Here is a 15,482-nt window from a genome sequence, read left to right as displayed (position 1 = left end):
AAAACAGACTCAGTTAAGTTGCAAAACACAAAATCTGTCCCTTTCCTCACAGAGCTTAGCCTCTAGTAGAGAGAGATACAAAATTCGAAATTTTCATTTATTATTATTTTTTAAAATATTTATTTATTTGGCCACAGCAGGTTTTAGTTGTGGCATGTGGGATCTAGTTCCCTGACCAGGGATCAAACTCAGGGCTCCTGCACTGGAAGTACACAGTCTTAGCCACTGGACCACCAGGGCAGTCCCCCAAAACTTGAAACTTTTAAAAACTGTTAATTACCAATGCTTATAAAATGGTTGTAATTACCAATGGCTGTGAAAGAACAGAGTATGAAGGGCATAAGGATCTAGGTGGTCAAAAAAAACACCTCTAACACAGCAATGTCTGACCCAAGCCCTGCCAGCTAGGGGACTATCGAGGCATATAAATAAAAACACACCGAGAAAAGTCACATTCATCTATGATCCCTGAAGAGCAGATATTTGAAAATCTCTCAAGAAGCCATGTTCATTTAGAGAAAGGAATTCCTAAAACTGAGGCCTTGCAGAGTACCTGGTAAAAGAGTAGACTGACTTTTTTTTTTTGGCCCATGCCACTTAGCCGGTGGAATCTTAGCTTTCCAACCAAGGATTGAACGCCCAGGTCCCCTGCATTGGGAGCAGAGTCTTAACCACTGGACCACCAGAGAAAGTCCCCTTTGCCGATTTTTATTTTAATCTAATGACAGAAAAATCTAATCTGAATTTATTCCTATCAAGTGGAATTCAAGCTGAAAAGACCTTTAGGGCTACTTTAAAAGAGGAAATATTAAAAGTGTAACAGAGCTGGGTCTACTACTTTATTCAAATGAGCACATGTTACAGGAATGCTTCCCACAGAGGGTGGGAGATCAGAGCAATTACTGATACAAATTGCTATCAAAAGGGAATTAAGTATTAGGATAAGGATTAAGGGTTAATATTTAAAACAAAAATATTCATTTTGGGGCTCCAGGCACAGTATCATCCATCTGGAATAGATACATACTCAACTTTAATAACACAAATAATATTCTTTATTAAAAAAAATATTTTGGACAATTTTTAAAAGTTGAGATAAAATTCACATATATAAAACTTGCCATTTTAAAGTGATTTTTAGTATATTCACAAAGTTGTACAATCATCACACCACTAATTCTAGAACATTTCTGTCATCCCCAAAAGAAACCATGTACTTGCTGTCACTTCTCACTTCTCTCCCCCACTAGTCTCTGGCAACTAACTTATTTTCAGTCTCTATGGACTGGCCAATTCTGGACATTTCCACAGGTATCTTAACTTTCAATTTTATACCATTCTGATACATTTATTTCAAATATAGGAATTATTTGCACTTACATCCTCAGATTTCAATACTTCTGCCCTCTCCACATAGACCAGCTGGCAAACATCATCTTCTATTGAGTTGAACTGGCGGCCATTGCATGCCATGTAAAAACTATCTGCATCAGCCTAGGTAAACCAGGGGGGAAAGGGAAACAATTAAGAGAGCGATCGTGGTAATGTGCTTTCTATTCAAGATGGCGTCAATTATTCTCTTCATCAGATTTTAAAAGTTATACTTAGGAGAGAGAACAACTGCCAAAAGTAACATCTGTGGTAGGAGGTTCACAGGCTAAGTGAACCCTGCAGGTCAATATCCTACTCTACAGTTTTTTCTGATTTATGTGGTAGTTTTATTTGAATAATCAGAAGCTACTGAAGTGCAATAAACTGATGGCTACTACAATTTTAATACATAGTCAACCAACAATGGTCAATGTTTCCCTTGATAATAATTTTTTTTCCCCTTTTGCCTCTAGTCAGCACTTTCATAGCAGCTGAGGTCAGTTCTATTTGGAACCAAATCATAACTGATGACTGTAAATGGGTGAGTTTTTTTTTTCCTTTCTGGCTGCACCTTGGGGCTTGCAGGATCTTAGTTCCCCAACCGGGGATTGAACCTGGGCCCACCAGCAGTGAAAGTGCTGAGTCTTAACCAATGAACTGCTAGGGAATTAATTCCCTATGGAGAAGTTTTTTAAAACAAATGTCAGCATCTAAGAGGTAAGAAAAAATAAGAGGACCAGTGGAACCAGTAGGGAGTGAGAAGCCAATTCCTTTTTTTCAATAAGCCAAGTAATAACAGTAATTAGTACATGATAGTTATACCAGGATCCTGTCAGGAGGTTTTAACAACCTAGTGTATAATACCAAAAGCAAAACTCCTGGCCATGGTCAAGAGGTCCAAGATGAACTACCTTTAAAATTCTAACAGTCTTGTTCCCTTGGAGTGGAAGACAGATAAAACCAGGGGAAATCAGTCCCTTGCAGAAAGCACATGTGCATTTGTGGATAAGAACACAAATAAATCAAATCTTCCAGTCTAGCCTCAGTAGGAAGTAACAAAGAGACAATTCCAGCTTTTAAAGCTCAGCAATTTTTAGAGGCAGCTGAGAGGCTGTGGCTTGTGTGGATTTCACTCCCACACAGGCATTAGGCCCAGGCATTAGAGAAGTGCTCTGGCCCTGCCAGTACAGGCAAGCTGCCTGAAGAGAGGAAGTGTGTTCTGCAAAAGGAAATGCCGCACCGTCAACCTTGAGGTCGAGATTTGAGTTGTATCAAGCAAACAGTCCTGGCTGTCTACCCTCATGGGATCTTGAATCTTACAGCCACTGTAAGCTTTTCAGTAGTTTTTCACTGCACTCAGTTCAGTTCAGATGCTCAGTTGTGTCCAACTCTGCAACCCCATGAAATGCAGCACGCCAGGCCTCCCTGTCTATCACCAACTCCAAGAGTCCACCCAAACCCATGTCCATTGAGTCTGCACTTGGATGATGTAATTCAAATGTGGATTCTTGTACTACCTATGCTATCTTAATATGACCAAGCGAGCTAAGCCACTAAGGAAGGATGACCAGTTCTAAACATAGATTCTGCAGGGACTTTTTGGTGGAGAAGGGAAGGCTTTTCCTTTGGGAAATAACCTGTACACTGGGTAAAGGGTATTTGAAATTCAAAATGTTAAAGTCAGTTCTTGGATAATAAATGTCTTTAACACTAAGAAGCAGCAGCCCCAAATGGCTCTTCCCATTTTTCAAGAGCAGTGGCTTTGCCTTGAAATGCTTTTGGATGAATAACCAGCACAGTGAGCCGCTGGACTCACACACAAAGGGCCAGTGGGCCATGGCCGGCTCTTCAGGGCTGCCGTCACCACCAGAACTGCTGCAGATGTGGCTGCTGAGAACAGCAGACCCGGCCAAAGACCTCCAGCTCTGGAGATGCTCCCTAAGGGCCCAAGCCTCCTCAGGGGAAGGGACAAGGTGTGTGATGCTGGGAATGTGACAAAATCTACTCAATCCCAGATAAATCCTTTCTTTCTTGGGGGAGTTACCTGGACCAAAGGTGTATACTTTTTGAACACACTGCTCTCTTCTTTAAAATCTTGGTATTGGAAATGTAGCTCCACTGGCTGGGATATTTACTGAGCACCCAAAGCATGCCAGGTACTGTATATGCAAAGGACAAGAGCAGGGAGCAAAATCCACGTGGTTCCTGCTTCAACCCAGCACTGAGATGCACTGAACAAAAGCCTGAAGCTAACTGCAAAAACACAGAAGAAACAACTCATTTAAAATCCCTGTACTGTATAGAGCCCCAAATTGAATGAAACCCAGCTTCTGTTTTTTTCTAGTCCTTTGATTTGATTGTTCTCCTCTCAGGATTAACTTAGAAAAAGAAAAATCTATTATAATCAATGTTTCTTTACTGTTATGGTGATCAACTAGTGCTAAGAACATATTTTTTACTTCTCAAAAGAAAGTAGGCTGGCCTAAGCCTACAAGTGATAATGAGCCACCATACTCCATTGAGAGGTTATCTGTCATTTTCTGTTCCAAAGAACTACAAAACTGAACCCCCTTCTGCCTCCCTGTACTTTGAATTATAAATTAATTCATCAAAGGGCACAGTACAACTTTGTAGGGATATCTGATACCTCCAGCATAAAGAAAGATGAGGCCAACAGAGATTCAAAAAATGATAAAAGATGTAATATAGGCCTGTTAGTTCTTAATAAAAATTCTCTGATGAGAAACAGAAAGGAATAAATAGTTACCTGCCCAGGCCATGCAGTCAGGCTGCCTGTGTTTGAATCATAACTCTTTGACACTAGCTGTGTACCCTTGGGCAACTGATTCACTCATGTGTGTTTCCTCAATTATAAAATATGAAAATAATGACACCTAGCTCATGACATATCTGAGAGGACTCAAGGAGCTAATGCATGCAAAGCTAATAAACTGGCATCTGGTAAGTGATCCAGAGTTGGTGCCTACTGAGTCTACTCTCATTGGGGCCCAATATTAATTTAACATCGTTGAGACCTATACTAGAGTAGTTTTAGGCCTTAGAAAATCCCTGACAGAATAAGCCTTATACCTTAAGATCTAGCATTAAAAATACAACTCACGATACCAAGGTCAAGGGTTCTATCTTCAGAGAGCACTAAGAAAGCTGTATTACAGTCCTAGAAAACATCTGTCAACTTAAGTAACTTACATGTGGCCAAAAGGCAGAGGTGGAGAAACAAGTATTGGATTGGCCAAAAAGTTCATTTGGATTTTTCCATAAAATCTCACAAAGAAAATCCATTAAGAGTAGCAGAAAATTTCCACAGCATCATCTGCAGACTGCAAAGGGTGGCATGTGCTACAGAGACGTTTATGGGGTTTTTAGACAAGTTAGTGTTGGGTTAATACGCTTCAGACTAAATAAAAAGCCTAATAAATTCTCAAACATTTTATTCCCAATCCCTTTCTATGACGTTATCTGTGTTACTTGCTTACCACCCTTGCCCAGTCAGTAGAAGCTATAAGTGAAATACTGTCATGACACAATTCTTTGCGAACAGTATCTTCCCTTGCCCACATCCTGCTCCTGCTGGACAAGGACTACACCCTAGGGATTAAAAGTGAGGGCTTAACTCCCAGCTTAGTAACTTATTTCTAGCTGTATAACCGTGGCCAAATCACTAACCTCTCTCTGCAGCTGGTTTCCTCATTTGTAAAACAGGGTAACAACAGTACCTGTCTATCTCATAGGGTTATAGTAAGGCTTACATCAGCTAGTGCCCATTAAGCACTTAGCAGAGTGAATGGTACAGAATAAGCAGTCAATAAAGGTTGTGTGTTATCACTATCCTCATTATTACATTTAAAAGATTTAATATACCACTTGCCCACTATTCGCAAAGTGTCTCAGTGACCTTAGATGGTGTTCTGACAGTCAGTGAAAGCAGCTGTTAGGTGCTTTTCAGTTCTCAGTGTCAACTTGTGAAGTCTAAGCTCACAGGGCCATTGAAATACTTCTTAAATGTCTCCCTCAAAGGTGCGGTGCTTTGTGAAGGTTAAAGATAACTGTGTACTCTCTTGGACTTGGAAATCCATACCAAGTTTTTGTTTTGTTTTTTTCTTCTGGTGGCCCAGTGAACAGGTACAAATACAATTCAACTCTTATTTCTCTTAATTCTCTACCTACAACCAATGAATGGCCACTACTGCTGTCAATTCTAGCTTTTCATCATGAGGAGGTGACAAATGGGCATTGTGTCATGAGCTTCTATTATCCACAGATCTTGGTGATTGGTCAGAGGCAATGACAAATGACCTTACAGGCACATTCATTTCTTTGCCAATCTGCAAGTTGGAACTGCTTATCTGGGGCAAACTCAGAAAGGCTATCAGTGAGGTGTGAAAGAACTAACTTTGACAAAGCTGCATTTCACAACCTAATGAAATTTCAAAATATAACAGGTATTAAAAAATACAAACAAATTAAAGAAAACTATGGACAAAGTAGTCCTCTATTAACCTGCATAATACCTAAAGCTTACCTCATTTTTATATTCACATAAAAACACATAGACTCCTAAGAATGAAAATACAAGACCAAGAGAATATCGAACATCTTTAGAACTGAAGCACATGCAAAGTTACGCTTAATGCAAAAAGGGAAATGGACTGGATGGCCAAACCTTCTTAAAGATTGTTACAACGCACAGTATACTTTTAAAAGCTGAAAATATCACCCTTCTTTCAGAGTTTGTCTCTCTATTGCAGTGATTTCCAGTTAGAACTCAAAAGCATCTTTAATAATTCAAGGAATATCACAAAACCCCTCATCATCAAAAATATTTTATTTGATTTTCTAGAATATGCCCAAGAATATCTACTAAAAAGAGAATGACAGAAGCAGGGGCACAGTTTTATAATGGTAAATAACAATACAGGGTTAAGAAAAGTTGGGAATTACTGTTCTACTAGAATAGTTACTACTGGATAAACAAACACACACAACCCTAGATTTCACATTCAATTTGATTTATAAAAAATAACAGCTATGAATTAGAATTGTGTGCTTGCTGATGAATTCAGCAATATTTCTAGAATTACGTTAATACTCTAGAAGATATCAAGACTTCTAAATGTAAGACGTAGTAAATTAAACATGGCTAGTATCAAACACTTTCAAAAACACAGTTTTTGTGGCAAGCAGATTTTTAGTATCTTAACTTTTACCTGTGCACTAAACTTTATCAGCACCATATATTGATTTGGAGTAGAGTCTCTGATGATTTTCATTTGTTCAATTACTTCATTAAATGGGGCGACAAACTTCATAAGGTCATGACTGGTCATTGTAGCAGGGACTGTGAGAATACACAGCATGGCACTACGCCTCACATCTTCTTTTAAGGAGGTCATCTTACTAATAAGACAATAATTAGACTGTCTTGAATAGATGAGGTATGGTTAGTTCAAGCAACACTAATCAGACAACTTTTATGTCCAAGGAAAAACAAAATGTAATACTTTATAAATCAATTTAAACAGTTTGTTATCTTACTGGAAAATATACACCTGGGTAAATGGAGAACCCCTTAAACACATCTGCAATGGAGTTTAAGGTAACCTTTGAAATGTTCTACATGATACCCACCACTGATATTTTTTAATCTTCAGTTAAAGGCTTTTAATGGTTATAAACCTCCATCAGGCAAATTTGCAGTGTTTTGCTCTCATTCGTTTTTTTAATAATCACCATCCTTAGATAACAATAGAAGAAGAAGGTTTTTCAAGAGAAAAGACCTCTAAATATAGGAAGAAGAATTCTGAACCATGAAGATGTGACTCTGAAGATTACAGGAAGTGTTGTTGGATTGGAATAGCTAAAAGAAGGGAAAGAAAAACCGCGCACAGTACACTTTGCTTTTTCCTTCAAAATTTAAACTTTTTATTTTGTATTGGGGTATAGCCAGTTAAGAATGTTGTGGTAGTTTCAGGTGAGCAATTTGCTTTTGAAACGCTGCAAACTCACTTCAACAGTTGCAATCCAAAATGGCTACCTAAGTATTTTGTTTCCCAGTGGGGACTGAGCAAACAATTTAGGACAAGGACAGTCTTTAAAGAAATCAGCAACTAATTATCCAAGGAGCTGGTGGCCCAGCTATGTTATTATATAGCAAAATCTTCCTTTCCTTTGGCCTCCAGAAAGCCTTGTTTGGACCACAAAAAGGAGTTCAAAGATATGATGAATTGGCAACCCATTAAGTGACTTCTTAGCAGTTTGTTTAGTAAAGACTTGGTGGGAATAAGAGACTACAGCTATATTATAGATCACTTAGAATTTTTCTTTTCTTTTTTATCTTCCTTCCTTTCAATTTTCCAATCACCTGCATGCCTACCTTCTCAGGGAATATTTTCCTGGGTATTCGCTCAAGTGAATCTACATGATTCATTCATAAGGCTCTTTACCCAATTTATGAGATTGCTTAAGAAAATATCTAAGAATTTAACACACAATATATGAAAGTACTAACCCTTTGAACAAAGCTTAAAATAATCCTTCTCTTTAGGGCAAGAACATTTTCTCCACCCTATGGCAAATAACAGACAAACTCAAAAGAGAAAAAGATTTTCTTACTTTGTCTTGTATAGATGCATAATACCATGAACTATTTCAACTGAGGGGTTTCCACTGAAGAAGGAAATCTGATCTGGAAGCTGCTTGGATGGAGAATCAAGAGCAGCATTTACACCTTCTTTACTTGGATCTTTACTTCTCTGTGCAGTGGGGGATGCTTCTGAAGATTTCCTTTCTTCCACTGTAGCTTCTGGCTCATCTTTCACAAACCAAAAAGTTAATAGATTATAAACTGATATGAAATATGTGGAAGGATTCCAATTAGATGAGAATTTTAAGTCAGAAGAATAAACTTTGAAAGAGAAATTGCATTAAGAATTGCATTCACAGAAGAGCAGAGTTTTGGGGACATCACAACTTGAAAGTACTCTTTGCCCCCCCGCCCCCCAGCACCCATGTCATTAATACCCTCAGAAACTGAAGGACGTTGACTTTACATTGAGAAGTACCATAATAAGACAGGTGTCTTCCATCATGCACTCCTGAAAGTGTAAGTCGCTCAGTTGTGTCTGACTCTTTGCAACCCTATGGACTATACAGTCCATAGAATTCTCCAGGCCAGAATACTGGAGTGGGTAGCCTCTCCCTTCTCCAGGGGATCTTCCCAACCCGGGAATCGAACCAGGGTCTCCTGCATTGCAGGCAGATTCTTTACCAACTCAGCCACAAGGGAAACCCAAGAATCCTGGAGTAGGTAGCTTATCCCTTCTCCAGTGGATCTTCCCAACGTGGGAATCGAACCAGGGTCTCCTGCATTGAAGACGGATTCTTTACCAACTAAGCTATGCACTCCTAAGTGGGACAAATATTCAGGGCTATTTGAAAGTTTGAAAACCAACCTACCAGTTCTCCACACTGGAGATGCAATACACATCCACCCCCCTGGATGGAGCGAGCTGGCAGAGCAGGGGGAGTCACAACATGCTTATCTGGATTCAACATGAACTGCCACAGACTTACGTGCTAAGTAGCTCTCCGCACTGAGGAGAGTTGTCAACCTAGCTTGTTATGAGTAATTTAGAAGAAATATTTAGAGAAACTGAAATCCACCCTGACAGCTTCATGTAAGGAACATAGGCAGTAAAAGCTAAAGTATGCTAGAGATCTTTATCACAGGCTCACTGAAAACCACTCCAACATAAGCAACCATGGATTTACCTTACAGAAGATAGCCTAGGGTTTTGGAAAGCATACCTGGGTTGGCCTTCATGGTCTCAATGATCACATCTGTCATTTCTCGACGACCAAGATGCTGATGTATGATTGCTGCTTTCTCCCCTGGTGACTTCCCTTCTAAACAGGCTACAGCTGAAGCTAGTGTCTTCTTTTGGATCTCCTCATCAGACATTTCCCCAACTAAAGAATACATGAATAATTAATATCTGATAATAAAACAAGCCTCTTTCCGCTCTCAATGTATCCATCCACAGGTTTCCTTTTTCTCTCTGCTGCCTTCCCTCAAGACTATAAGATACCTTTTGCAGGGTCCTTCTCACTCATCTCTGGGGCTCCTGCAGTACAGACAGTCAGTTAATGCCCAGGGCAATAAACTCAGAAATGCAGGATGGTCCTAATGGAAATCGTGCATTTTAAAGCAAATGAAGGAGATAAGAGCTTTGATAGTGATCCTGCTCAGATGAACCAACATTTTAGTAACACTTATACAATGAAATTGTGTTGGACCCCAAATGAGGGCATCAAGTCCACTAATCAACAAAACTTTGAGGTTAGTCTTCTTAAACAACCTGGATTAGCCTAATGCCACCTTGTCCTGAAAAACTGTGATCATTTTCTTAAATCATTAAAACACACAAAAATGAAAAATGAATTCGGAGACTTGACAGAAATATCCTTAATATAAGCTTTATGTGAAGAGAGATCAAGCCTGTTTTGCCCATCACTGTATCCTCACTACTTACATCACAGTGCTATCACACACTGGAAGCTCTTTAAAGATTTGCTGAATAAATTAATGACTCAATGACTGAACCATGTAAAAATGTATCTGTCGCTTATGTCAACTAATTCAACTTTCAGAACTCAGTAGCCTATTTAATTATATTCAGTCTTTAGTTTGCAGCTCAAAAATTCACACACTCAGGGAAGTTTCCCACAAGACCATCCCTACCAGCCCCAGGCCTCTTCCCCAAACTAAACACATGCTCTCATGGTAGCTTTCCAAATTCCTTTCCAGCTTTCTACCTTCCCTTACTGTACTTTGTCACAGCTGTATTCTACTTTTATCCTGTAATTATTTAACTAATCTATCTCCATGAACTGAAGTAAATTGCTGGTGCCCTTAAAGCAGGGACCATTTCTCTTTCTGCACAAAACTAAAGCCCAACAGAGAGTGAGCACTCATGAAGTACTCCTTGAATGAATGATGCGTTGCTGGCGGTTCAAGGAACAGAGCCATACCTGCATTTCCCAGGAGGCGGCTGTGTGACGGAATGAAGAGCTCAGACTCTCAAGCCCAGCTCTTTGAGGTAGAATTCCAGTTTTGCCACGGAGAGATAATCCTGGGTAAGGCACTTAATCCCAGGGCTTCAGTTCCAGTTTGTAAAAGCCTCATACACCCATAAAACTAATTGGGTTGTATGAAGATATAGGAAAGTGTGCACACGAGGTGTTAGTACAGTGCTCGGATATAGAAGTGTACACATTTTCAGTTACAATTGTAACTACTGCTACAGGGCCCCCAAATGTATGGTTTTTCAAAAAGGAAGAATTTAATTAAACCAGAAGCCGTCAGCGTGCTGGGGATTCCCTGTCTGCCTTCACAAAGCCTGCTGCTGCTGCTGCTAAGTCGCTTCAGTTGTGTCCGACTCTGTGCAACCCCAGAGACGGCAGCCTAGAGAAAATCAATTCGCACAACTAGGCTCTCACCCAGGTTGGTGAGAGAGCGACGCGCCAAATATAAACAAAGTCCCGGTGGGAAGGCACCAGGAAGGAGGGACCGGGAAAGACTTCCCACAGGTGACACCTGGGAAGAGACCTCCCAAGGATAGTGGGGGCATAAGAGGGATCCCAACCACTTCTCGGCTTCCTCCTGAAGCGGAGGCGCTTGCCCGGACCCAGACTCTGAGGGGACGCGCCCCGGGGCCCAGGCGCGGGCCACGGGAGAGGCGGGGAGGCCGCGGACTCACCGGCAGCGCTGAAGCCGAAGCCGGCGGGGACCGGCGAGTGTTCTGCGAGCTCCAGGCGGATGACAACTAGTGACACACTCATAGGGCAGCCGCTGGCCGGCGAAGGCCCCGGCGGGCTCAGGCGAGGGTGGGAGGCGAGCCTACAGGTAGAGAGGCCCGGGGCGGGCAGCGCCGCCACCGCCTCAGCGCCGCCGCCGCCGCCACCGCCTCAGCAGCAGCAGCACCTCCGCGAGCAACCCTTTGAGCCACAACAAGCTCCACTTCCGCCTCCCGGCCGCCGTCGTTGTCCCGTGAGGTTACGCATGCGCGGGCCAGCGCGCTGTCTGATTGGGTGTGGCGGTAGCCACGTGACTGGTGTGTTTTCGCTGAGGTAAGCCTACACCCTGCGTACGGAATCTGGAAGAAGTCGTGGAGGAGGCACGTCGCGGGAATCTCGGGAGCTGGGCTTTCATTAGGCGGATCGGTGGGTTTGCGCCCAGACCTGAGTTAGCCTACCTGAGAGACCTCGTTCTCAGCCCAGCTCATCTGACGGCGAGGGGTCTATGACTCCGCGAGGTCTCCCAATTGTCCGAGCCACCCGCACCCTTCAGAGAGCTCTAGCCTCTTTTTGTCCTGTTTGATCTCTCGCTCCAGCTGTAGGCAGGGTTGCTTTGTGTCAGCCACGCTTTACAGATCGGTGCCCTGAGGCATAGAGATGAATCGGCTTCTTTCTCTGAGGGCCAATAGGGAGTAGGGACTGTTGGGGTGGTGGGGATACATTGGTAAATAAGATGAACACCCAATTCCTGTTCTTATGGATTTGACCTTGTCCCTAGTTGTGTGACCTTGAGCGAGGTTTTTCATAAAATTGTGTGATATCCTTATACAGCTATGAGGATGAAGCAAGTAGAGGCTGTGACTCTGTTTACATTAATTTTTCTGAGAGTCTGCATTCTTTTCAATACCCCAGACTTGAGATTGAGGACAGGAGGAGAAGGGGGCGACAGAGGATGAGAGGGTTGGGTGCATCACCGACCTAGCGGACATGAATTTGAGCAAACTCGGATATAGTGAAGGAAAGGGAAACCTGGTATCCTGCAGTCCATGGCGTCGCAAGGAGTCCTAAAGGACTTAGCCGCTGAACAAGACTTGCCTTTGGCACGTGAACATGGAGAGCCACAATCAATACATATATAGCATGTATGTGACAAGATGCTACATAGATATATGTTATGACATGTAAGTGTGTCAGAGCACACTGTCCTGGACATACGTAGGTGTGTGGACTACAAATCCATATCATGACCACCTGACGTTTATACCTTATGATTGCACACTATGAATTAGTTTCAGTGTACACTTTATATCATGATTTCTCAACCTCTGCATTGTTAACGTGATTGGATTCACTAAGCCTTTGGGTTGTGTGTATATTCTACACTTAATAGAATAGTTAGCACCATCCCTGGCCTGACCTACTAGGTACCAGTAGCACCTCCAACTGGTGACCACCAAAATGTCTCCAGACATTCCCAGATGTCCCCTTGGGGCCAAAATTCCCCACAGTGGCAGTTGCTGATTTTTGTGGAACTGTATATGCCATATGCATCCCACTATATAATATGATATCTCATGTGAACTTTTTTTATAGTATATTACAGTAGCAGATAACATTTAATGTTGTGCCAGGTACTAACTTGAGTGCTTTATTAATACATACTTTGTCTCTGTGTAGTAATAAGAACAACTTCATGAGACAGGTACTATAATTTTTCCCATTTTATGGAGGAGGAACCTGAGGCTCAGAGAGTCACTTGCTCAGGATCTCACACGTAAGTAAGCGGCAGAGCTAGACTTTGAATCCAGGGAATCTGATTCCAGAGCCAACACTCAATCTCTACTAAACCATCTCTCTAATATGCAGGAACTGGCCTTCTCTGGTGACTCAGATGGTAAAGAATCTGCCTGCAATGCAGGAAGCATGGGTTCAATCCCTGGGTTGAGAAGATTCCTTGGAGAAAGGAATGGCAACCCACTCCAGTATTCTTGCCTGGAGAATCCCATGGACTTAGGAGCCTGGTCCATGGCGTTGCAAAGAGTCAGACACAACTGAGCAACTAACACTTTCACTTTTTCACACTGTGTGCATGTTTATGAAAGTATAATTTAGGTAGCACATCTACATTACACATACTGATCTCATTCTGAGAGACAGAGAGAGAGAAGATGAATATTGTTTATGGTGGAGAAGGAAGATGCCAGTTCCAGAGAACTAGAATTATTCACTAGAGATGGGCAAAATGGGCTTGTTACAGTACTCTGTAGCTGCCAAATACTATGCCTGCCACCTGTGTTCCCCTGTTTTCTGATTCATCCAGTTTATTCATCCTTCCAACTCATATTTCTTTTCTGATTTTTGGCCTTGCCACACAACTTGCAGGATCTCTGTTCCTTGACCAGGGACTGAACCAAGGCCACAGCAGTGAAAGCCGGGAATCCTATTAGGCACCCAGGAAGTGAAAGGAAGTGTTATTGGTTTAGTCTTGTCTGACTCTTTGCAACCCTATGGATTATAGCCCACCAGGCTCCACTGACCATGGAATTCTCCAGGCAAGAATACTGGAGTGGGTAGCCATTCCTTTCTCTAAGGGACCTCCCCAACCCAGGGATCGAACCCAGGTCTCCTGCACTGCAGGCATATTCTTTACTGTCTGAGCCACTAGGGAAGCCAAAGGAACTCCTCCAACTCGTGTTTTTACTGAGCACCTGCTACATGTCTAGATATTGTGCCAGGTCCTAGGGGATGGATAGACATGAAAATGAAATAAGGCCTTTCCTTAACAAGTTTACATGTAGAGGAGTAGACAGAGTCAAAAAGAACTATGATGGGGTAAGTCGTCTACTGAAGGTATGGATAAGAAGCAGTGAAAGTGGAAAAAAATATTAGTATCAGAGTCTTCCAGGAAAAAGAAAGACTAGCCTCTCTAGAGGAGATAAAGCTGATGCTGTGATGTAAAAATGAGTGGAAATTTACTAGCAAATAAAGCAGACTTCCCTGTAGCTCAAATGGTGAATCTGCCTGCGATGCAGGAGACCAGGGTTCGATCCCTGGGTTGGGAAGTTCCTCTGGAGAAGAGAATGGCAACCCAAATATTCTTGCCTGGAGAATTCCATGGACAGAGGAGCCTGACAGGCTACAGTCCATGGGGTCACAAAGAGTTGGACACAACTGAGCAATTAACACACACAAACCAGGCAGAGGCGTTCCAGTCAGTGGGCAGTTACCACGGAGTTATCAGGATGCATGGTATGAGAAATCACAACTTTTCCTGCTCTGAAGAGAGCATTGGGAAGTGAGAACAGACCATCATCTCTAGTTGGAAGGAAGAAGCAGCTAGTTGTGGGAGCCCACTCATCCATTAGCTGGAGTATGAGGAGGACAGTGTCTTCAATGAGAATAAAAGTCACCCCTTCAGTATGAAAGTCAGCCCTTTTCATCTCTGTTAAGCCCTCATACAGAACTTGTTAACACTTTTGGAGCCTATAAATAAATTTCTCCTTCCGTCATTGACTTGGCCTTGGCACAGGAACGTAAGTAAAACCCGAAATGCAAATCAGTTTACCTTTTTCATTTCAGCATTCATGCCCCAATCCAGCAAATTTCCAATTACATAAGAAACACGTTATATCATCTTGAACATTTACTTCCTAAGAATTCTTTCTTTAGATTCTTACATACTTTATTTAGTCCTTATGGTGGCACTGAGGTGACTCCCATGAACATGCAGGCTGTCTTACCAACCTGTTTTGCTCTAACTGGCTTCTTAGTTTTTTAACCATAGATATCACATGAGAAACTTCAAGATTTTCAAGTGGAACTGACTGAAAGTAGAATTTTGTTGTTGTTGTTGTTCTTTTTCCCAGGTTTTTATTTCAGACCTAAAAAAATGGAAAGAATAGTACAATGATCTCTCATATACCTTTCATCACACGCTCTTCACTGAGACTAATTAACATTTTGCCACATTTATGTCTATTCATGTGAAAATGTTTGTGTATCTATATATACGTGTACCTGTTGTACGTATGTTTTTGTTTCCCCTGAATTTGTTGAAAGTAAGTTTAGAAAAGAGGCAGTGAAGATCAGGAGATCATCGCCCTGCTCTGTAGGAGGGATGATAGTGTAGTGGCATCGTGAGTGCTAGGAGGAGATGTGTATAGGGCACCCTGAGAGAGTACAGGAGAGACTGCTCATCTGCCTCTTCTGATAGCCAGAAGAGGTTTCATGAAGGAAGTGACAGGCAAACTACAACCTGAGGGACAATGGGCAGTTATCCAGGTAATGGATGGAAG

The 15,482-nt window shown here is 41.9% G+C and overlaps 2 protein-coding genes across 2 annotated transcripts in view; one reads left to right on the top strand and one right to left on the bottom strand.

The window, feature by feature from the left end:
• BRAP (BRCA1 associated protein) overlaps positions 1-11,423 on the bottom strand; it is a 31,019-nt gene extending 19,596 nt beyond the window's left edge. The window contains exons 1-6 of the mRNA XM_018061238.1: positions 11,359-11,423; positions 11,151-11,326; positions 9,199-9,360; positions 8,005-8,203; positions 6,600-6,789; positions 1,381-1,494 (exon numbers count right to left, since the gene is read on the bottom strand). Of these exons, the coding sequence (XP_017916727.1) occupies positions 1,381-1,494; positions 6,600-6,789; positions 8,005-8,203; positions 9,199-9,360; positions 11,151-11,232 (747 nt within the window). The 5' untranslated portion in view covers positions 11,233-11,326; positions 11,359-11,423. The remainder of the gene's footprint in view (positions 1-1,380; positions 1,495-6,599; positions 6,790-8,004; positions 8,204-9,198; positions 9,361-11,150; positions 11,327-11,358) is intronic.
• LOC102182159 (acyl-CoA dehydrogenase family member 10) overlaps positions 11,515-15,482 on the top strand; it is a 38,195-nt gene continuing 34,227 nt past the window's right edge. The window contains exon 1 of the mRNA XM_018061236.1: positions 11,515-11,613. The gene's annotated coding sequence lies outside the window, so the exon portion shown is untranslated. The remainder of the gene's footprint in view (positions 11,614-15,482) is intronic.

This window comes from Capra hircus, chromosome 17, assembly GCF_001704415.2.
Source record: "Capra hircus breed San Clemente chromosome 17, ASM170441v1, whole genome shotgun sequence".
Classification (NCBI taxonomy): domain Eukaryota; kingdom Metazoa; phylum Chordata; class Mammalia; order Artiodactyla; family Bovidae; genus Capra; species Capra hircus.
The sequence above is the reverse complement of the archived record's forward strand: the minus strand, read 5'-3'. Positions and strand labels throughout refer to the sequence as shown.